This window comes from Rhopalosiphum padi, chromosome 3, assembly GCF_020882245.1.
Source record: "Rhopalosiphum padi isolate XX-2018 chromosome 3, ASM2088224v1, whole genome shotgun sequence".
Taxonomy (NCBI): domain Eukaryota; kingdom Metazoa; phylum Arthropoda; class Insecta; order Hemiptera; family Aphididae; genus Rhopalosiphum; species Rhopalosiphum padi.
The window spans coordinates 79,296,156-79,319,789 of record NC_083599.1 but is presented as its reverse complement, the minus strand read 5'-3'; the positions used below and the strand labels follow the sequence as shown (position 1 = coordinate 79,319,789).

The 23,634-nt window shown below is 26.4% G+C and overlaps 4 protein-coding genes across 4 annotated transcripts; 2 read left to right on the top strand and 2 right to left on the bottom strand.

The window, feature by feature from the left end:
* Nucleotides 1-1,902: 1,902 nt before the first annotated feature.
* LOC132925972 (uncharacterized) lies at nucleotides 1,903-2,863 on the top strand. Its single transcript, XM_060990327.1, has 4 exons — nucleotides 1,903-1,956; nucleotides 2,159-2,257; nucleotides 2,319-2,515; nucleotides 2,652-2,863. Exons 1-4 carry the CDS (start codon nucleotides 1,903-1,905, stop codon nucleotides 2,794-2,796), a joined length of 495 nt encoding a protein of 164 aa, XP_060846310.1. The 3' UTR covers nucleotides 2,797-2,863.
* Nucleotides 2,864-5,168: 2,305 nt separating this feature from the next.
* On the bottom strand, nucleotides 5,169-6,032 carry LOC132925971 (52 kDa repressor of the inhibitor of the protein kinase-like). The gene is made up of 3 exons (XM_060990326.1): nucleotides 5,736-6,032; nucleotides 5,346-5,671; nucleotides 5,169-5,282 (listed from the first exon to the last, which is right to left on the bottom strand). Exons 1-3 carry the CDS (start codon nucleotides 5,944-5,946, stop codon nucleotides 5,169-5,171), a joined length of 651 nt encoding a protein of 216 aa, XP_060846309.1. The 5' UTR covers nucleotides 5,947-6,032.
* Nucleotides 6,033-13,327: 7,295 nt separating this feature from the next.
* Nucleotides 13,328-16,981, top strand: LOC132925970 (uncharacterized). Its single transcript, XM_060990325.1, has 7 exons — nucleotides 13,328-13,653; nucleotides 14,415-14,627; nucleotides 14,694-15,036; nucleotides 15,125-15,325; nucleotides 15,417-15,613; nucleotides 16,159-16,298; nucleotides 16,644-16,981. The coding sequence occupies exons 1-7, from the start codon at nucleotides 13,328-13,330 to the stop codon at nucleotides 16,979-16,981; spliced, it is 1,758 nt and encodes a 585-aa protein (XP_060846308.1).
* A 2,445-nt stretch (nucleotides 16,982-19,426) lies between these two features.
* LOC132925423 (uncharacterized) lies at nucleotides 19,427-23,174 on the bottom strand. Its single transcript, XM_060989821.1, is given in 8 exon segments — nucleotides 19,427-20,024; nucleotides 20,099-20,268; nucleotides 20,397-20,529; nucleotides 20,625-20,928; nucleotides 21,269-21,318; nucleotides 21,832-22,041; nucleotides 22,158-22,531; nucleotides 22,669-23,174. Coding segments are annotated over 8 exon segments (1,932 nt in total). The 5' UTR covers nucleotides 22,852-23,174; the 3' UTR covers nucleotides 19,427-19,516.
* Between the last annotated feature and the right edge of the window lie 460 nt (nucleotides 23,175-23,634).

Genomic DNA, 23,634 nt, shown 5'->3' with positions numbered 1-23,634 from the left:
CTAATCTTTTCTTTTTTAATTTCTTCCTCTCTATTTGAAAATTCATCATTTTGCTGTCTTTGATTTAATTTTTCCTCGATTAATGTGTTGACATATTTGATTTGAGATTCCATTGTATTATTCTTTAATTTATAAGTATTTATATTATATATTTTTTTTATTGTTAAGTATAGATTAGGACTATTACTAGTAATAAAAATGGTTAAAAAAAAAATGTTTAATTTATTTCATTAATAGACAATATTTAAATAAAATAGACCGATAGAAAAAAAATTTAAAAAAATAAAAAAAACTTGTATTAGATCATTTTTAATATTCTTTTAATGGTTATAATATTATCGATATTTCTTTTATCCTTAATAATAATAATAATAAAAAAACCAAGTTCATATCACAGTTTAAGAACGAAAATATTGAATTTTATCATATTATTATCGTTTATTTTGTTTTAAATAAAATGTTACCTGACGTATAATATAGGCTACATTACTGTAGCGTTATTATGATAAAAGTTGGCATTATATTCAACTATTTATTTATTTTTTTAAAAAAAAATTTTAGATTCATTATAAATAATTTTATATAATACAATAAAAACTGAAATAATAACAATAAGTACTTACATTTAAATTTCTGTAGATGTTTGAAAAAAAAATGTTGGTGTTCTGCGTATACTTGTGTTCACAATAAAACTGAATGTTTTTAAAAAAATATTTCCTTATTATATAGTACTCAATTTTCCATCTCTTTAAAAATCTTATAATCAATTGTGTTAATAGAAAGTATACTATTTTTTTTTATGATATTCATATTATGTTTACAGAGTCGGAGGTTATATTTTAATACGATATCCGCATTTCTGTAATTAAGAACCTGTTATTATTGCTAAATGCTAAAATATATTAAATAGGTAAAAAAAAACTCTGGGTTTAAAGATTATATCATATAACGATAGTGACGAGGTCGTAGTCGTATAATGAACTTTAAATAAAAACATTAACGAACACGTTTCGAAAAATACTGTCAATTCTCAGAACTATGATTAATTTGAGATATTTGCACATTATATACTAAAAAATATGAAATCTGTATATCTGTAAATAAGAACCTGTTATTATTGCTAAATGCCAAAATATATTAAATAGATAAAAACATCCTGGGTTTGAAGATTATAGTAATGATGTCGTGGTCGTGTAATGAACTTTATAAAAAAACCGGTTATTATTGTTAAATATATTAATAGGTAAAAAAACTCTAGGTTTAAAGATTATATAGTGACGAGGTCGTAGTCGTATAATGAACTTTAAATAAAAACATTGACCAACACGTTTCGAAAATACTGTCAATTCTCAGAACTATTATTAATTTGAAATATTTGTACATTATATACTAAAAAAAAAAAATGAAATCTGTATATCTGCAAATAAGAACCTGTTGTTATTGTTAAATGTCAAAATATAGTAAATAGGTAAAAAAAAACCCTGGGTTTAAAGATTATATAGTGACGAGGTCGTAGTCGTATAATGAACTTTAAATAAAAACAGTCGAACACGTTTCGAAAATACTGGCAATTCTCAGAACTATTATTAATTTGAGTTATTTACATATTATATATTAAACTATGAAATCTGCTTATCTGTAAATAAGAAAAGGTTATTATTGATTAATGTATTAAATAGGAAAAAAAAAAAAGAAATCTGGTTTTGAAGAATTTAATAACGAGGGTGAGGTCGTATAATGAACTCATACTACTTGTGACCGGGGAGAGAACACATATATAAGGAAGCCTTTTGATATAACTTTTTCAGTCTACTTCGACGAGTCTACAGCGAGTCCATGTTTTTATACAAATAGTTTTCTGTTTTTTTATTAAATTAAAATACTTTTCAAAAAAATAAAATAATGTCGGTCAATTCATTTAGGAGTGATGATGAAGAATCCTTTGCTGTAAACGATGTAAGTATAAAAAAAAAAATATGTCTATATATTTATATAGATATAATATTTTATATTTAAATAGAATCAAATATTAAGCCATAGTTGGTAAAGATAAATATAACGTTACTATTACTTTTTTAAATGTTAAAATTATTAAACATTTAATTAAAACTGTGTATAAACTAAAAAACATTAACTAATCGCTTAAATATTGTTATAGGTGGATATGATAGAAGCGCAAGATAGACAAACTGGAACAAAACCGGGTAGTCAAAAGAGGGTCTGTGAGAAAAAAAATAATGGAAAAAAATCGAAAAAAGTGAGTGATTTTACATAACCCATCAGGTGAACAAAATTATAATTAAATTATTTTTTTAAAGAATGTTTCTTATCGAGATAAAATTGGGAAAATGATGAAAGATCACAAAATTGCACTCGAAGTCAGAAATTCAATGAGCATTCGGCAAGACGATGGGATTTTAATTGTAAAGGCACCTGCTGACGAAAAATCGACTGACTATTGGACGTTGTCGCATTATAAAACAAAAAACATTGAGCATGTTGATTCTAAGGACAGGTGATATATAATATTATTTTACTATCGCGCTTCGAATATAACTAAATAACTATAGTATACATTAATACTATAGTTATTTATTTTTTAAGTAAGATATTAATTTAAAAAATAATTTTTGTATGAATATTTTTTACAGATGGAAACATGCTGAGTGTTCGATGAAACTTTCAATAACCGATCAGGCAAAGGACCAAGCCATATCGAGTGAACTAAATGAATTGGTTCAAACACTTTTCGACCGATTTATGAAGGATTCAAAGAAAAAAATTACACGTGTTTGATATGTAATAAACTATGTTTATAATAGTGGTGGAAATCATTTAATAAATAATAAAACTTTAATTACAATATATTATGTCTATTTTATTTAAATAAAAAAAAATAATACATTCATAGGTTAAAATAAAAAAAAAATAATATAAAAATTATTATTAATAGTTAATATATAACTATATAAGCAGTAGTAATAAATAATGATATATTTTTTTCGATAGCGAAATATTTTGAAAAAATCATAATTCATAAATATATATATATATTTTTTATTACAATATTATTAAATCCTGCAAAATCATGTTTGATAAAGAATTAAAATGAAATTGTAATAGCTCGTACATGAATGAAATATCATCACTTTGTATATTGCTATAGCCTATAGCTGAAATCATAATTTTGAATATATTGGTTTGTAAACTCGTTTCGTTGACAAGACAATGGTAACCCGTTTACGTCAGCCTTGATTAACGCGTAAGCTGTATCGAATGTTTTTTGGTATGATTCCAACTTTTTCTGTTTTTCAACTATATACAAGTCTATACAATGTTGTAATTGTTTTAAACGATGAAGATCAACATGAGATAATGTTATGTAATTATCATTAGAATATAAAACAATAGTTGATTGGTTTACGTTAACAGAGTAGAAAAAGTTGTCTGAAATTCTAACACGTTTACATCGAGTATGTAAATTATTAATAATTGTATTAAAATTGTTTTCACACATTAATGTGCACCACTGTTCTAGATCAAGCGTTACAACTTTTTTAGTTAATTTACATTCTAATAATATAATAATTGAAATCTGTTTATTAACTAGAAGTCCAACCGTCACACTTTTCTTGCTAAAAGGACGGATATCGAACACTGATTTTGATACAACGAGTGATGGATTCATATTATATGTTGATGAGTTCTACCAATGGTGAACACTTTTTGAACAACAATAATTTTCTAAAATATTAAAAAAAAAAATGTAGTAAAGAGCTATTGTTTTTAAGTATGAATATGATCAGTAGGAAGCTTAGCTTAAACTAGTAATTTTTATTTACTTCTACATATTATATACTAAACCTATGGGGGGGGGGGTCTAGACATTTAAAAAAAAAAAAAAAAATGTGAACATGTGGCCAAGTCAGATAACGAGTAAAGGTCTATTATACTTACCTACTTACCTAACCATAGAACCTGAAATTTTATAAACATTAACATATTTAATTTAAACTAGACGCGTTATCCCACTAGGCCACATGTTCACGAGGTATTATATCATGTATTAACACAATTAAATTATTTATTATAATAATAAATATTTATTTACCATAGCATAAAAAAGTTAGAAGTTAGAATCATACAATTTGTCAGAAAACAGTATCATATGACCTAGATTCACAATTACATTCACAAATGTTGTTAATATTACCGTATTTTTTTATCACATTTTCAATAAACTGATTTCCTTTTGATAATAGAACATATATACATTTCGGATTCCATCTTGAGTGTTCGATCCATGGATTATCATCTTTTTCCCAATTATGTAAGATAAGTCCACAGCAAAAACATTCAACGATATCTTTTTTTCCTGAATATATAAAACCGCATTCAGCTAATGAGTATTTATCTTGAGATGAAGTTAGTGGAAATAAATTGAATGTTTTCAATCTTGATGAAAATGTAGTATATTGTGGATGTGCAGGATATACATTGTTTCGTACTAAAGTAACAAGTGAGCAAAAATTGTTGCTAAATTTTTGAAAATTCATTTTTTAAAACTGAAAATATTCACTTACAAAAAAAATGTTTTAACAGAAAATAACAGAACTTGATCAAACGAAGGTTTATTACTAACTGAACTAAAGTGGATTAAATAAACAATTTATAACATTTTTTTAAAAGATACAGTGTAACCAATATGTATGATATACAGGGAAAAAAAAAAATGGCTTGAGCCGGATAGTCCCCCTTAAACTTTTAAAATCTCCCTGACCGAAAGTGCTCAGAACATACATTATGGTTTTTGAAAAACAGTGTTTTTTCGTGTTACAGGGAAAAAAAAAATGGCTTGAGGCGGATAGTCCCCCTTAAACTTTTAAAATCTCCCTGCCTAAAAGTGCTCAGAACATACATTATGGTTTTTGAAAAAAAAACAGTGTTTTTCGTGTTACAGGGAAAAAAAAATGGCTTGAGGGGGAAAGTCCCCCTTAAACTTTTAAAATCTCCCTGCCCAAAAGTGCTCAGAACATACAAATACATACTACTTTATATTATGATATAATACTAGATATAGAGCTAAACATACTCAAAATTAACATTTTATAAAATATTTTATTTTATATAATCGGACATAAAAAAGTATAGATCTAAAGACCTAACTCCTAAAGTATAAGTTCAAGTTTTCTTGGCTTCATAGACATTTCATCCAAGACTTCATCTGAAGTAATGCTAATATCTTTATGTACTGCCAACAACGTTAATCCATTCAAACGGTCCTAAAATAAAATGCAAGTAAATATTGAATGTCGGTTAAACTAATAAGTTAAAGAGTATTGTACTTCAAGCATTGAGTTTCTGGTGTATGTCTTCACCCTCTTTAATGTTGAAAACGTTCTTTCTGGGGTGGATGTTGAAACGGGTAGGACACATAAAATTTTTAGTAACTTATTCAAATTTGTATAAATAGAGGAACTGCAGAGTTGAAGAGCATCTAGGCCAGTTTTAATGACTTCAGAATTGTCCAATATCTTTGTTCGCCATATTTTCAGTTCAGCCAAACTGTTGTCTTTATTTACATGCGGTGAATAAAACTCTGCCAGATTTTTAAAGGATTCAATTTCACTTGCATTTAAGAACTGATTTTTTGAAAAAATAGTCTCAAATCCTATTTAAATTTATAAATTAGTAAAAATTATAATTAGTACTAAATATTAGTTAAAAAGAAAAACCTTTAAAAATTGTTTTGTGTGCAGTAAATCTTTCTTCTAATTGTGCAATAAAGAAATCCAAATATGGAATAAATATTGTAGTTCGATAATAATGTTCAACATTTATGTCTGATATTTTATTATTATCAGAATCTGTAAAAGGATTTGCACGATTGGTTTGTCTTTTTGTAATTCTTTTCACCGATAGATTTAAGCTGATAACATTAGCCATTTCCTAAATTACATTATATTGTGTTTAGAAATTGTTTGATAAAAATTAAATATAAAATTTATTAATTGACTTTGATTACCTCTGCCATTAAGAATATATTATTAAATTCTTGTTCAATATTAATCCTAATATTCTTAAGTGCTGAAATTATATCCTCGGCAAGGCAAACTGCTTCTACTAAGTCAATTTTTTTGGATTGTAATTGCTTACATAGTGGCAATCCATAGGAAAATAAAAACTGTAACAAATGAAGTTTAGTTAAAAAGATTATAAGAATAACTTTAAAACTTTATTTTTTAGAAAATTAAAATAAATAAATTGCTTTAGTAATTTGAAGTGAGATCAAAAATTCACTATCAATAGCTTTTAATAATATGGCAGCATCAGTGGCAGAACTGTCGTTCCATTCTGTAATTATTTCTAATGCAGCCACCACACAAGGGAATAGTTCGACAAAATCGTTCACAGCATCATAACGCTGCACCCAGCGTGTGGCACAAAGTCTTTTAAGTGTTCTGATTTTAGGTTCAAAATCACCTTTATCAATTGCAATTAACAATGCATTATTACGCTTTGGAGTTTTAAAAAACACATACATTTTTTCCAATATGCCTAAACAGTTTCGAATAGGCTTAATATTGCTTGCAGTAGAAACAGCCAAGTTCAGTGAATGGGCAGCACAATGGACATATATTGCTTGTGGATACTGTTCACGGATAATCGCTTGAACGCCATTAAACTTTCCAGACATGTTACTTGCTCCATCAAATCCTTGACCAAATAAGAAATCACATTGAACTCCACAACTAATTAAACCTAAAATTTTAAATTTCAAATAGATAAATTAAATTACATATTTATATAATTTTTAAGATAATATACAAACCATTTATAATAGCTGACGAAAGTGAAATGCCAGTAAGACTGTCTACTTTTATATATTGCAAAAAATCTTCACATATATTATTTTGAGTATCCAAATATCTCACACATAAAGTTAGTTGTTCATTAGTTGAGATATCTGTTGTTTCATCAGCCAGTATTGAAAAACATTGTGAATCATTTATTTTTTTTTTGTATTATATCTCCACATGCAATGATCATTTCGTTTTGAATTTTGGACCCAATGTATTTGTAACGATAATCATTTTCTAGATTTTGTTTTAAAAATTCATCTCCTTTTCCTCTATATCTGAGAATAGCATGGAAATTTCCATCATTAATTGAATCATCTGCAAAAAAAAGTTTGATAAAATAATATATTAAAAATATTAAAAATAGATTTTAGATACTTATTAATGATTACTGACCATTGACATTAATTTTTCCAGAATCTCTATGTCCCCATAAAGCGATTTCTTGACGTCCACATAATATAAGACATTCAATTATAGGTATAAGTTTTGCTCTATTTTCTTTTATTTTAGCTAATCTAAAAAAATATTCTTAATTTGTATTATAACTTATTTAAATTAATATTATAATAGAGTATTTTATTTACATACCTATCAGTGTCAACAGCCTCAATAATTGATGGTTGTTGTTTTGTATATATACTAACAAAATGATCAGCATTAAGAACAGCAGACTTATGGTAACTACATTCTGAATGTTTACGAAATGTCTATTAAAACATCAAACACACTTAATAATATAAACAATTTATTCATAAAAACTGTAAATACTGTATTACCTCAAGAGCTTTTTTCCATGCATAAAATGCTTCTAATACCAATTTATTTAAAGGCTGATTCCCTATTCCACCACATTTTGAAAATACTACACAAAACTTGCAATAAGCACCATTTTTTATTTTTGAGTAAGCAAGCCAATTAAATTGAAGCAACCATTTATATTGGAATTTTAAACCTCTTTTCTTATTTTTTTGGTTTAAAGGAAACTCAAATGTTGGCAATGGTAACCATACATTTTTAAGTGCCTAAACAGTAAAAATTATGTATACTAGGTGTAGGTAGTAAGAACACTTTATTTTTATCAGAAATAAAGTCTAAACTTACAGTAAATTTATCAGCATCTGATAATCTACAGTTTACGAATAAGCTTATATCATTTTCATTTGCATGCATACTTTCAGTCTAGAAAATATGAAATTATTAAAAATATTTAAGCAGTTAGGCATTTGTAATGTTTATAAATATAAGTTTTAATATTGCATATTTGCATAGCTAAAAACTGCAAAACTAAATATTATTGTAAAAGATATAATTTATAATGATTTAATAGTAAATAAAACTTTACCTGATCTTGAAATACTGACACTGAAGGCGATTGTGATATTGAATTCAAAACCGGAACCAAAACTGATGTTTTTTCACTAATATTCGACATCTTAAACCACATTGCATAGTGTTAGTAAAAAGATTTTGGAACAGATGCAGTAGGTACATTTTATCCAAGTTTTTTAAACTTTAAAATGTAAATCAATTTTAAGTATTGGGTACTTACTTTATTTAGTGTACTTGGTGTTTTCGTTGAATTTTTACTAGAAGTTGGTTCACAATCATCTTGATTTGTATTTTTAGAAAAATAATCACTAATTTTACGTTTTGACATAATTGTAATAGTATGGTAATAATTAATAAATAATAATTATTATAAAAATATGAAAATTATTATTTCAAAACGCACGACTGCACGAGATACGATCAAACGTCAAAATCACGACAAATTAAATTAGGTATATTATAAAAAAAAATTTATTATATTTATTTTGTCATAGTCAGTCGGACTAGTCAGAGATAGATGTAACTATGTATTATGTAAGTACTCTACAACAGTCTACGGCCCGCAGTTATTAGTTTATTATGGCTCGGTTATTGATAACAATAGATTGTGACGGGAATCCCGGAACGAACTATTTTGGTCCGTGGTGATGGATATAATCTGTATTGTCGTACTGATATATCGATGGGCGCGTTCATAACATAGATATCGAAACATAATGGACTGAAATGTTTTAATGTTATAATAGTCCATTGGTATCTGATAACGTAATATTACTCACAAATGTGTATCTACTGACTACTATAATATATATTTTATATCTTTGATAATAATTATTAACACAACTTAAAAATTAAAACCAATTATACATTACCTCTTTTTTCGAGAAAAGCTAAACTAGCAAGAAACTTAAGAAAATGCATAAAAAAAGAGTTCATGGGGGGGATATGACACCCTCATCCCCACCGTGAGCACGCCCCTGGAACTGGCGTTACCTGAAAAACTGTGTGAGTACAATTTATTATAGCTGTTTATTTTACTAATTAGTAATAATTTATTTAATTTCTTATTATACTTACAAAAATATTTTAACTTTAAAAATTAGATGATATATTTTACAGTATGCATGTTAGTTTAACTTATTCGGTTCATCTAAGCCGAGGGTGACTCTTTTGTTTCAAATAAAATCTTGGGTTAAAATTGTTAATTATACTGATTAAATGTACTAGGTATCTATTGATAAGTGTAAATATTATAAATAATTAAGCTATAGGATATTGTTTTCAATTAAATATTTGTAAATTGTGCCTTACAAAAAACTTTTGTTTCGTTTTACCTAAGTTTATATTTTTAAGTTTGTTCTAAATAAAAATAATATTAAGCTAATGATTTATTATTTCAATTATCTATATACTTCTTAAATTTCAGTTTATCTCTTTATATATCTGAAAATAATATTTGGCACTGGCATAATAATATAATTTTTTAAGGTGGCCTAGGGCCTTATTAAGTCTAAATCTTGCTAGTATAATAAAAGTTGTAGTTAAACTAAAATAATGTAGGTTAATAATGTATCAAACCAAAGTTATGCAAATTTGTGCTTATTTTTGTACATAAATAAAATAAAACAAGTATTAATTCAAATTAATGACAAAATTAAATTCTTTATTAGGTAACGTTATTACAACTTTAAATCAAGTATAAAAATTATTAATTATTAGTATTATTACAAAACAAATTATTTATTAATTTTATACAACATAAGAGCTTATATAAGAATAGTAAGTTAGGTTAGGTACCTACACACTGTTACTTATATTATAGAAATAAGGTATAGGTATATATATTTTTTATACTTCATGAAGTAGAGCTATAGCAATGGATTTGCTACCTGTCGGTATTTATAAACATTTATTTTTTAAACAGTCCAAGTCAGTTAATTTTGAAAAATTATGATTATTATTGTTAATATAAAATGATTTAATTAAGCAAGATGAAATGGGATCTTGATACATAGTACAATAATTTAATGGAGATACGATAAACTGTATTTGCCCATTTGAATATTTAATAATTTTTTTGACCTCTATAATTTCATTGTTTTTTAAAATAAAATATTTGTCTCGAATACTTTTTGAACTTACAACAAAATTTTTAAGAATTACTTTTTCATATAAATTTTTATCAATAGAGTCATCAGAATTAATTTCATTTTTTAATATTGGATAGTTTAAAGGATTACAATGTGCTTGGATATTTACTTGTTCTATTATACGATTGTAAGTATCTTGGAGGGGGTACCTGGAATTTTTACAACTTTTTTTAATAAACTGCAAATAATTTTCATATTTAAATGCACCAAATGTATCTAAGGCACCATGGATTAAAACAAAATCAGCCACATGTATTAGATTATGAACATTATAACCCACATATTCTTCACCATATAAATAAGGATAATCATGAACAAATTTATTTAATAAAGTTTTAGCTATAGAATTATGAGTATGACATGTTTCAGGACATATAAGAAGCCTGATAGCACAATGTAACAGCATGAAATGGTTGTAAAAGGATTGTTTTAATCGACCTCTAAGAACAACTGGCCCAATATACAGAACAAAAGTCCTAAATTCTGTTGCCTTCCAGAATTCAACTTCATCTAAAGACCTGGGTAGTCGAGTAAATTCTGAAGGCATTAAAGGTTTTAAACTATCTAACTCTTCTGAAACCTCTTCAGGCTTTAACAATCTAACAGGTTTTTTCCCTTTTGTCCAAAATGTTATTAATCTTTTTGTGACCCCTAAACATATGTTATGCATATATTCTATAACAACTGTTTTAGTAATATCAATTGGTAAATCTTCTAATGGACTAGAGTCTTTGTGATAAAATTCATCTTGTTTAGTACGAAACGATTGATCTGTTCTCAAACTGGCATTCATATCTAAGTATGCCATTCGATTATTAATAAAACTACCTTCCACTATACAAGAATTGCAACCATGATATGCATTATGGCCTTTCACATTAAGCACAAATGCTTTGGCTGGTGCATCACATACTATCTGAGTAATTTTAAATTTTAAAACTTTATTATTAACAGATATTCCGTTTAAAAGAATTTCTTTAATTTCAGTTATAAAATAGTTCATAAGATCAAAGCTTGAATAAGGTTTCTTAAATTTTCCATGATATAGCCCAACTGGAAGAACATATTTTGATAAATGAGATATGTTCACAATGGATATGAGAATAGGCCAAAAGCTTGACTTAGAGCTGGCTGATAGTGGGACACCATCAACATTAATTCCTAACTCTAGTACAATATTACTATCAAAACAGTCAATATGCTTTGATAAAATTTTACATAACATAATTTCAACACCAATATGAATGTAATCTCCGGGGGGTACGCTGATAATAGTATGAAAATTAGCTTTTGGTGTTTTCAATAATGTCCTGGCATCTTTTGGAAGATTCAGATTTTCAAACCTCAAAATTGTTAGAAGAGAATTCAAACAGTTGTGTGAAACATGGAATTTAGCTACCCATTTTTGTAGGTTAACACTTAATATGTCAGTATCATTAGTATCAATATTATTATTGTAATTCATGTTTATATTGCATTGATTATTGTCAGTTATAAATGTTTCAGATCCAGTTACAGAATAATTAATCTGTGGTTCAGTACAGTTATATACACTATATAGCCACAGCTACAATAGTTTAACGTTTAGAATAAATTTAAAGATTTTTTTTTAGTATCAAGTTCAATTAAGTATATAATAGGTTACCAATGAAAAAGTAAAATTGCCTACAAGTTGCAAGTTTTAACATATATAAATAGGTACTTAGTTATAGTATTATAAAACAAAATTACCTGTTTAGAATAGGAGTTGTCCATCGTATTTGTCACTTGCACAACAAAACTTGAAAACTTGGTAGTTCGTAGTGAATATAACAAAAGACGTAGATACAAAACTGTATTACACTTATAACCAAGCTCCAAACTCGTGGAAAATACTAATAAAATTAAACGAACTGATCTCACAGACAATATTATTATCAAACGATTTAGACGGATTGAGCTAATAACGCTGGCGTAGTGTAGGATTTACTGTTAGTCTGCGTTTAAATTAAGTTTTGTGATTTCTCGATGGTTATCCCAATGAGCTTTCTGATGACTCTAATCAATTGTAGTTTTTATAATTTTTATTTTTAGATTATGATGCGTTTATCTCATTGTTTCTTCCCAGTTCACCAACAACCGGGTTTTCTAACGAAAACCCAAGTTTATTTTATAAAGCTTGCATGTCCATATATATGAAAAAAAAATTTATATATATATTGAGTATCGGCGAACTGGGAAAACACCTATATCACATCGATGAAATATTAAGTTATCTTTGAGATATTGCATTCGAATAAATGCATTATTGCTATAAATGAGTAATCGATACGACTTCGCATACAATAATACTCATAGTAGTCGAATATTTATTTCTATATGTTATTACAAATTTATATCGCATAGAAATCACTTTGTGACATCTCGGAGAATATAATAATTAACATATTTTTTTTTAACATCTATTGGAAATCACATAGTAGTAGTTATGTGATGTCACATTTGAGACATAAAAATACAATCTCTGCGATGTTAAAATCACCTTTATGCACATAGGGATACCTAATACATATAAAAAATGCTAATTCGTTGTGCGTAATAATTCTTATTTTCCTTCATTTTTTTTTAGTGTTTCCCGATTATTTTGAAATATATTGAGAAGTTTTTTAGTTTTTTTGACCTCCCAAAAGTACCCTCAAAATTGAAGATCGAAGATATTTTTCTATTATAAATCGCCTAAGCAAGCACAAACAAATAAAATAAATACCACATCATTGCAAAATTAATATTGAGCATGAATACGTGATATTTTCATTTTACATAATTCATTTTTTCTGTGTCGCATCCTACTTACGTGAAATTGCGCAAATTACATTATAAAATAATATAATATTTTGTATTAATAATATTATAGACAGTTAGTTTTATTGTATTGTAATAGCTTTACCTACTGTTATATTTATTATAATATATTATATTATTAGTAAATTAATATGTTTAGGCACAATGGCGAGACGCAGATTAAAGATGATGATGGACTTGTCTGTTATAAATAATAATAACAATAATGTGAAAAATGAACATAATGTTCATAATTTAGCAGATATTATATCTTCAGCTACAATTGTTTTCGATGAACCAGAAATAAATTCAGTTGTAGAAATAAATAATGAGGTGTTAGCATTTCCATTGGAACATTATACAGATAATTTTGAAGTGAATTCTGATAATATAAATATTGAAGATGATAATAGGATGTTAGATATTCCACTGGAAAATTATGAAGTGAATACTATGAATGCTGATATAAATACTGAAGATTATAATAGAATGTTAGAAATTCCACTGGAAAATTTTAAATTGAATACTGTGAATTCTGATATAAATATTGAAGATAAATGTTTTTTTAATTTCTTAAATTTTAATAGTTTACTTTTGTGTTGTTATTTTTAATAATCCTGTTTTTATATTCATAACATCATGTTTTCGGTAAAGACTGATCAAAAGAGCATAATACTGATCCACACTACTACTTACCTATGTTTAAGTAATAATTATTATAAAACGTATGGTTAAAATTTAATCATTTTACAAACAGTAATACCTCGTATATTTAACAGAAATACCACGTATCTAAATTACTGGTAGAGCAATATCACGTATCTCCTTTAAACTGTGTACATAAAAAAATGTATGGATTATTTATATATATAATATTCCAAAAAAAATATAAGTTATTTTAAAATGCAAACATAAAGAATGTAGTCAATGTGTAACAATAATTATTCAGTTTTATGTTTCTCCTGAAAAGTACCAAAAATTTAGTTACGAGGTATTGTCATTAGTGTAACGATAATTTTTAAATATTATAAAATATATATTGTGTAATATTTCTAATTAAATTATAACGTGAATTAACTGTTATTATTGTTATTTTTTTAAGTATTTTAATCTAATTTATTATTTTACAATAAATAGTAGATACTTAATATTATTATATTTTACAAAACTTTTTTGTTTTAAATTTTTAATTCATAGAAAATATAGTTTATATGAATTCTTGTAGTTCATAAATATTTTTGTTATTCAATAGTTATTACAAGTGTAGTAAAAGTGCAATGCACTTTTGTCCTGGTACTATGAAAAAGATGGCCGACGGAACAATAATTGTGCAGAGGTCTCACTCTAATCATCCAAGAGAAGATGATACCCCTGAATTAGTAGAGGCTTTAAAATCTGTACTAAAAAGAAGAGCTGTTGCAGAAAATATTTTATTAAAAGAAATTTATGACGAAGAGTGTCTAAGGTAAATTTTAGAAGTTTTATTATTGAAAAATCAATTATAATTGCATATACTTATTTATTGGTTTAGGCATCCAATAGCAGCTGGTTTATATCCATGGCCTACAGCTGAATCCTTAATGCGTTTGGCTCGTAGATCAGTAATGCCTAGATTGCCAGGGAACCTTCAAGAACTAGCAACCTTATTTGATAATGGTCATCTTCAAAGGTATAACTGTTGTGACATTACAATATTTAGGAGCTGTGTTCGTGACCTTGATGGTAAAACTAGCCTGATATTTGCATGTCCAATTTTGTCACAAAGTTTTTGTGTAACTGGAATTGAGGAGCTTCATGTAGACGCTACTTTTAAAGTGGTTCCAGTAAACATGGGTTATCAATTATTGAGTGTACATGCTATGATACAAAATTATGTAAGTATATTAAACCTAAAAAAAAAAAATTAAACTTAGAATTGTTTTTATTAAGCAAATGTTCATTAATTAATTAATTAATTTATAGTCAATACCAATTATATTTGTACTAATGGAATCGAAGTCAAGAAATTCATATGACAGTGTATTTCGCTATGTCAAAGATAATCTTTTACCAAACATTTCCCCGAGAATTATCATAAGTGACTATGAATCTACACTTAGAGATATTTTACAGTCATATTTCCCTGAAGCTCGAACGTCTGGGTGTTGGTTTCACCATAATCAAGTAACTAAATAATAAAATTTTTTATTTTAATAACATTTTTGCTAGATGCTTATATACTTATGCTATTTGTATATTTTATAATTGTTTATAGGCAGTTTTTAAAAACATGAAAAGTAAGGGTTATTATAGGCTTGTAAATAGCAATCAATTTGCATTGCAAAGCTTAAAACTTTTATTTGGACTTCCATTGCTTCCATATCAGGATATAGATAGAGCATTTAAATTAATTAAGATGTATGCAATTAATCATGGAGTAGCAATGCATAATTTATTTAATTATTATGAGAGGTAATATATTTTTTTTTAACGACTATCTTGAACATTTTTGCCTAATATTCAAAATAGAATTTACTAGACAGGAAAAAATGTTTTGGATATTTTTGTGCTATTTGTAGGTATTTGAATTTATTTGGGTTTTTTTAAATTTATGTATGATACAAATTTTGTTTTTGGTCAAAAAGCATAGTACATGGTTATTCATAAGTAGTTCTGACTGAAATCAAAAAATCTAAAAAAGACAATTTTTTTTTTCAACATTTAAAGTTTAAATTTTTATGAAAATCATTTAAACAAAATATAACATTTTAATTTATTTTTTTAGTAATTTAAAAGAAATTTTTAGTAGTGACTTGAAACTTTTAAATAAATTATTATATTTTACTATCATAGCGACTTTTATAAAATGTATAGTTTAATTTTATAAGGAATTGCATACACAAAATCTAATCAATAATACTTATTAAATATATATTTGGTTTGTATTGTACAGTAGAATATTTAAATATACACAAATAAAACTTATTAACTATATATTTATACCTGTATTTAATTAGGTATTGGTTGCGCCGTGTGGGAACTCAGATAATTTCAGTATATGGACTTCCTAGGCGTACAAACAATAATATTGAGAGTTTCCACAATAAGCTCAGATTAAAATTTTCAGTGACTCATCCCAATCTATGGATATTTTTAAGTATGTTAAACAATATTATTAATTTATAGGTACTCTTATAAAGTAAGATTTCAAAAACATTTGTACATTTTTTATTAAATTTCCTTATTTTTGTAAGTATTTGGATATTTTAATTTAATCCAGAACACTATTTTGTTCAAAACTATAGAACTGATTTTTAGCATTTGTAAACTTAAAATACTAATATATTATTGTATCGTTATTTATAATATATATAATGTATGGATTGTGATTAATATATTATAATATAATTTGTACTATCTAATGTATTAGTCACCAAATAAATAGATATACAAATTCTAGGAATTCATGTTTCTGAAATTTACATTAATATTTTTCTTATAGGTAATTTGAGTAATTTATTTAATAATTACCATGTCATACTGAGACAGCTTGAAAATAATCTCCAACCTACAAGGAATTTGAAGACGAAATATTTATTGCAGTCAAAAAGACTAAAAAATGCTACAAGCCAATACGACGCTGGCATCATAAGTATGTGGCAGTTCATGCAATTGACATCATATACCACATCAAGATATATATCTCGACATATAAACTGGATCAATGAGGTAGATCCAAATCCTGAGCCAGAAGTGGAAGCTGCTGCTGTTGTACAACTGCCTATAGCTCCAACTGCCTATAACTCCACAACTACCTATAGCTCCACAAGATGTGTCTAGATGTTTGGTCTGTTTGAATGCAAGAGCAGCAAATATTCAACAGCATATTGTTATTCCTTGTGGTCATGCATGGGTTTACAACGATTGCATTATATCCCTTCCAGCACCAACAAGATGCCCTTTATGTCGAATGGAAGAAGTCACTTTTCAAAGGATTTTCTTAAATTAAACTTTTTTCTTTTTTCAAATGTAAAATTGTTTACCTAATATACACAATATACCATATGTCATACAAATTAATTGATGATAAAATATTTGAAAAATTGCATGTTGTTGTATATTTATAATATATTATATAGTTATATCAAAAGGGTATACATTTATCTTTTCAGTTAATAAAAAATAGATTTGTCTAACATACATAAATCTGAAAAAATAAATAATATCATTCTGCACAAGATAGAGAGTATAATAAAATTAAAAAAACTTACCTATGAGAATAACTGTAGAAAAAAACTTAATCGATAAAACACTTTTTTTTTTCAACACATTATAGTTTTCTCGAGTTATTTATAAAAATACGTTTGTTATTAAACCGGCTTATCAATGACAGTTCGCACATGATTGAAGCCGATAATTCCGCGTAATTATTTTAGTGTTACCAACTGTCCAGTACAAATTATTGTTACCGTAATACTTTGCCCCATGTAACACTATGTCCCATGCTCCTAATATTATTGATTTTCATATTTGTATTCATGTTGTAGTAAAGAATATTTAAAACGTTTAACGCGTTAATAACTTAAGAAAAAAATGCTAGTAGTATTTAAACATTTTAACTTTTTCCAGCATAAGGTTAGCACAAGGATGAAGGAACTGATAAATGTTTGTTGACAAATTATTTTGTCATGCTTATTACAGCGATGCCCATGTTGCCACTCGCTCACTGTGCTTCACTCGAACAAAAAAAAAACGAAAATATCCCTCGAATTTCTATGCAACATTATATATAATATCAATTTGTGTTAAGACCTCTGTAACTTCAAAATATTTTCATGTTTGTTTCCGTATGATAAATTCAAATGGTCTATCCATTCTTTAATATCAATGGTATAAGGTTTATCGTTTATGCGTGCTACAGATTTTAAATGAGAATTCGGTTACATCATGCAGACTGCAGAGCCTCCACTGCATGCCAAGCTTCTGGCAAAATGAATATTAATAATTTAATATAAGATGTAACCAAATGTTTATGTTTTATAAGGACTGTGGTCTGTCTGTGGTATTGATTTTAATGTCTAGTTGTGCATTAGATACATACAGCATAGACACCTTACCGTCCGCTTGACGTCAAACCATCGTCGAAAACTAAACTTTCAGTGCAAGTGTGACAAAAAATATATTTCATTTTTCTACTACTTTAGGCTTTAGCAACCATCGACATATCTAAACCGGATTGTTTTATTTAATAAAATACCTAAGAATAAGAGTTTATTTATATTTGAAGTACAATTAAAAATTAATATAAAATTGTTTTGGTTATTAATAGTATAATTGTTATACTTATGATCAAGGCTGGGCAAGTTAACTATTTTTTTTAACTCGTTAAGTTAAGTTAATTTGGAAAAATGTAAGTTAAGTTTAAAGTTAAAAGTTACTTTCCTTTTTTATTTAACTCGTTAAAGTTACAAGTTAGTTGGAAAAAAAAAGTAACTTAACTTAGTTAAAAATAAGTTACTTTTTTTTTTCTTATAAAACTTATAATTACACCATTTACACCTCAAGTTAAATATTTACAAATAACATAATAATATTATAATGTAGGTCTTTATATCTTAAAAAAATGTATTTTGCTGTAGGTACTTATAAATTAAGAAATCCAACAAATTATTTGTATATACCTATTTTATTTTTTACCTAAAAGTTTTCCAAAGTGATGGTAAAACGTTTAAATTTTACTTTGTTATTACCAACTAAGTATTAGGTAATAAATAATAATCAAATTAATTATAAATGTATATTGTATAGTATTAAATATTATTAAATTAACAGTTAATAAAACAACTACTTGTCTAAATACAAACATTTATAAAATGAATTTTAATTATTATTACTTATTAGTAAGAATGATATATTTAATTAAAGATAAGCTATTATTTTATTTTACCATAGTTTTCGTAGACAGCATCTTATGATAACAGCAGTATCAAAAATAAAATAACATGGACATTAATTAAGCTCATAATATGTATTCATACATTAACATTCATGAAATATGGTTAAATAAACAACTAACAACTACCTAACTCATTATATATGCTGTTATTATACTTTTTGATATATTTAAGAAAATAATAGTTAGTTGTAAATATTAAATACTGTTCACTGTTACCTGCTGGCTACTAGCACACAAGCGAATTACTCTAAAATCACTCCAGAATAGATTTTTATGGGTTATCACTGTTAACTAGACACTCAAACTGAGCTTACATACAAAAAAAAATATTTTATTTTATATGATTATTTTTATTAGTTTTTGCTCATAAGATATTGTATACAAATAAATTATTATAATATTTATAATTTATATTTTATTTATTCTTGAATAAAATATTTGTTAAACTTTAACAATAAAGCCATTTCAAAATTGGTATCAGACATGGAACCCCTTCTTCTGCTAAAAACCTGTCCTCCTGCACTAAACAAACGTTCAACATGAGCTGACGATGGTACTGCAGTATTGTACTCAATATAGGCTTCTTTCAATGTTATTGGCAAATCTTCTGGAGCTTTTATGTTATGGTTCAATAAATAATCAGAAACTATTTTTTGTAAATCATAATTATTTTGGGATTCTTGCAAGTCATCTTCAAAAAGCAAAAAATCATCATCCTCTGTCACATTTTGATGTGACAAATCATTTTGAACCAAAGGTTGTGAAGAAGTATATGTACTGCCTGCATCCTCAGCACAAGTTTTTAAAGTTTCAACCAACTTTTCTTTAATACTTATTTTTTCTTCTGAGCTGGCCCAGTTCAACTTAAATATAGGAATTAAAGCAGATGATATCTGACATGTGCTAGAACTCATGTATCTTTGAAACCTATTAATACCAAATACAATACAATAATTGTTTAAAATAGTTTAAGTAATTTTATTATAATTAAAATCAAATACCTTTTTTCTATTCCTTTTTGCAAAGCATTTACCAATGGCGTACAGTAGTTTAAACTTGACAAACTTTTTAATGATTTATTAATCGCAGTTAATGTAGGAAGTAAATATCCAAGACACACATGTTTGTCCCCTTGTAATATGTCTAAGCTTTTTGCGATTGGCTGCATAACCTAAACATTTTAATAAATAGTATAACTTTAGTCTTTAAGTACTTTGATACTAGATATATTAAACTGTATTGCAATTATGGGAAACAAAAAAATATGAGTTGATAGTAATAAATATATTATATAAATACCTTGCAATACTCAATTAGAAATAAAGTTTCACGTGGTCTAGAAAATGGTGGCAATGACGTTATAGAAAATACTTCATCTATTTTATTCAAATTACTGACAATGCATTTAATAGCGTCATAAAATGAATTCCACCTAGAATGTAATTTAGATGTAATATGAGTTTTTTTTATTCAAAATAGTTAAATAATACATAAATATACACAAGGATATAAATTTACATTATGTACCTTGTAGCATTAGGAGTAATTAAATATCTGCCAAGAACATTTTTTATTTGATCAGCATATTGCGTTGATTGGTTCTGCTTGTTAAATAAAGCTTGACATTTCCCAAACACGCGTCTGCTCAATATTTTGTAGGCTTTATCTTTTTCAGCATCTCCAATGTCAGTAGTAGCAATCAAATTCAAGGTATGCGCAGCACACCTTTGATGTTGAGGTAATGTCAAATTAAACAAATTACCTACTCCATTTTCAAGCTCGTCTGAAATATTAATTGGTCGCATCACTTCTTCTTCTTCTTCGCCTTGATCTTGATCAATCACATGTTAAAGGGTTAATTTTGGAGCAAATGCTTCTTCAAATTTAGTGGGAAGTAGTTAGTAGGTTGATGGGTAGGTACTTTGGTAGTTATCCAGTTTTACATAAAATTATATGCAATAACACTAATAACATAAGCACTTGTAAATTATATTATTCACTTTATAATACAAATATTGAAATATATATGGTTTTATAATTTATGCATATAATTTGATATAAAACTGGATAAATAAGGATAAATAGATCAATACTCCAGTGGGTGGAAGGGTTTCTTATGCAGTTCCTGATACTAATTTATAAAAACCATAATATTGAAAAATAACACTTACTATGATTACTGGCAGTGGAAGGTTGTATAGTGGCATTTTCATTGTAGACTCTACAAGTTAAAGATATAATTATTAATTATATTGTTAGGTTCTATAAATATTAGTGAAGAATCTAATGTAATAAATAATAATTCATTTTAATTTTCAATGTACAACCTAGGCAGGTTGGTATTATTGTAGTCATTATTCTTTTATTATTTAATGATAATTAAAAAATGTATTAATATATGTTTCATTTAAAACAAGCTAAAAGTAAAAAAACAAATATACAGTAATATAAAAACAACAAAGGCAAAAATTGCTGATAATTTAAATCAGTATTTACCTATTATGCTATATTATTTAATTGTTTTGTCAGAATGACTAGTAGAATAACTAGTGGGCTGTTTTTTTTTTTATAAATATTATTGGCTATTGCACAAGGTAGGTTATTTAATTTGTCATGAATAAAATATAGGTAATAAATTAACTATATCATGCATGTATTACTTATTAGTGGTTTGGACTTAAAATATATTTAATTTTTTACTATGTATTGTAGATATTAGATTAAAGTACTATACCTGAAAGCTTTCACAAAGTTTGCCGCGTTATCAGTTACAATGAGAGATGTCTTATTCTGAATATTAAATTCCGATAATACTTTGTCAATCATTTCAGCTATATTGTCATATTATGTATGTTTTCCATACATTCTCCTACAAGCAAGTCCTTTTGATGTACGCTCTAATGTGGTTTTATTTAACCAGTGTACTGTGAACCCCATGTAAGACCTATATAAAAGAACACAGTTTTTAATATTATTATGAAATAAATAAATTAGAAATGTCAAATGTACATCATTGTTATTACTCATTTAACATAAAATAATATTTATCTATATATTTACCGGTGAAATACAGACCAGCAATCTGCAGTGATACATACAAAATTAACTTGAGATAATTCATCTTTTAACGATGCAGTCATATCATTATACTCAGATACTATATCTCGCATAAAATTTCTTCTAGATGCTGTAACTCTGTTGGATGTCAGCTTACAATATTTAATGAATCCCGGATGTTCAATTAATGAAAAAGGTGATACTGTGCTCACAATAAGTTCAATATTAGCCTTGTCAAATTCGGTTTGGTTCAATTTTTTTGAGATTTTTCCAACTTCATCTAGCTTTAACTGTTTATATGCAGCAGGGTTATCATCAATATTATTCCTTTTTTTTCCACACTTATTAAACTCTGATAATTGACTAGGATGAATATGCTGTAGATAATTGTTAAAAATTATAAAATTATAATTCATTTAATAAAAGAACTACATGCCTAGGTACTTTATATTAGTTAATACTTATTAGTACCTAGATTAGGTATTAATCAATAAACAATAGTATATTTACTTACTTTAATATGGCTTCTTAAATTTGAATTGGAGGAAGTCGAAGTAGAGATGAGTTTTTCTTTAGTGATACATAGCAAACATTTAAATGTAATATTATTATTACCATCACTATGCAATGTTTCCTTAAAATATTTGTTTAAATGACTCCATTTTGTGCATTTTGATTGCGATGTATCAGTATCCATATTAGTATATTACAATGTATTTTCAATTTTGTTCATAAAAATTAAATATTGAGAGCAATACACAACAATAGTGTAATAAAGAATATTAAATTGTTGACAACGCAGCACAGCTATAGTCTATATATATAATTTTACAGCACCAAGTTTGTCATGTCATTTAAATATAGACTATATATTAAGTATTATTATTATTCGTTCCAGACATTAGTTGATATTTAATAATAAATAATAATCCCCCGGGTATAGTAAATAGAATGGGTCACTCTCTTCTCTCACTCCAAGCAAAATTATTCTTATAATTTCCATGAATGAATATAAAATAAACAAACACCAAATTTTAATTAAAACTGACAGCTTACAAACGTATAATAATATGGGATATTGGGTTTGGATAATATATGTTTTTCTTTTCTAAATAATAATTACCCGCATGGCACTAATCTTTAATATCTAGATTCTAGACATACTATATACTACCTATATAGTATATTCATATTCTGTGAATAAGGAATAATATAAAATATTATTCTTTATTTCTCATAAGTCGTTTCGTATATTTTGACATTTTGTAAGTTCCATTAACTATTAGCATTGTTCAAATATACAGTAACTATAATAATATTATTATAGTATATTTAATCAATGGTAGGCCTCTACTTGTATTTAAATACGTTATTTATAGTGCAGAACACTTCGACAGTCTATAATATTTACTATTTAGAATATTCAATACCTGCATAATAATATTATATAGCAGAATAATTTATATTTAACATAATAATT

What these genes read in the sequence shown, in the direction of transcription:
- LOC132925972 (XM_060990327.1), top strand. Translation starts at nt 1,903, where the DNA reads ATGTCGGTCAATTCATTTAGGAGTGATGATGAAGAATCCTTTGCTGTA. An exon ending in ATGGAAAAAAATCGAAAAAA is followed by an intron (nt 2,258 to 2,318) that starts GTGAGTGATTTT and finishes ATTTTTTTAAAG; the next exon opens with AATGTTTCTTATCGAGATAA. An exon ending in CATGTTGATTCTAAGGACAG is followed by an intron (nt 2,516 to 2,651) that starts GTGATATATAAT and finishes TATTTTTTACAG; the next exon opens with ATGGAAACATGCTGAGTGTT.
- LOC132925971 (XM_060990326.1), bottom strand. Translation starts at nt 5,946, where the DNA reads ATGGCTAATGTTATCAGCTTAAATCTATCGGTGAAAAGAATTACAAAA. An exon ending in ACACAAAACAATTTTTAAAG is followed by an intron (nt 5,672 to 5,735) that starts GTTTTTCTTTTT and finishes AAATTTAAATAG; the next exon opens with GATTTGAGACTATTTTTTCA. An exon ending in CCAGAAACTCAATGCTTGAA is followed by an intron (nt 5,283 to 5,345) that starts GTACAATACTCT and finishes ATTTTATTTTAG; the next exon opens with GACCGTTTGAATGGATTAAC.
- LOC132925970 (XM_060990325.1), top strand. Translation starts at nt 13,328, where the DNA reads ATGGCGAGACGCAGATTAAAGATGATGATGGACTTGTCTGTTATAAAT. An exon ending in ACTGAAGATTATAATAGAAT is followed by an intron (nt 13,654 to 14,414) that starts GTTAGAAATTCC and finishes GTTATTCAATAG; the next exon opens with TTATTACAAGTGTAGTAAAA. An exon ending in TTATTTAATTATTATGAGAG is followed by an intron (nt 15,614 to 16,158) that starts GTAATATATTTT and finishes GTATTTAATTAG; the next exon opens with GTATTGGTTGCGCCGTGTGG.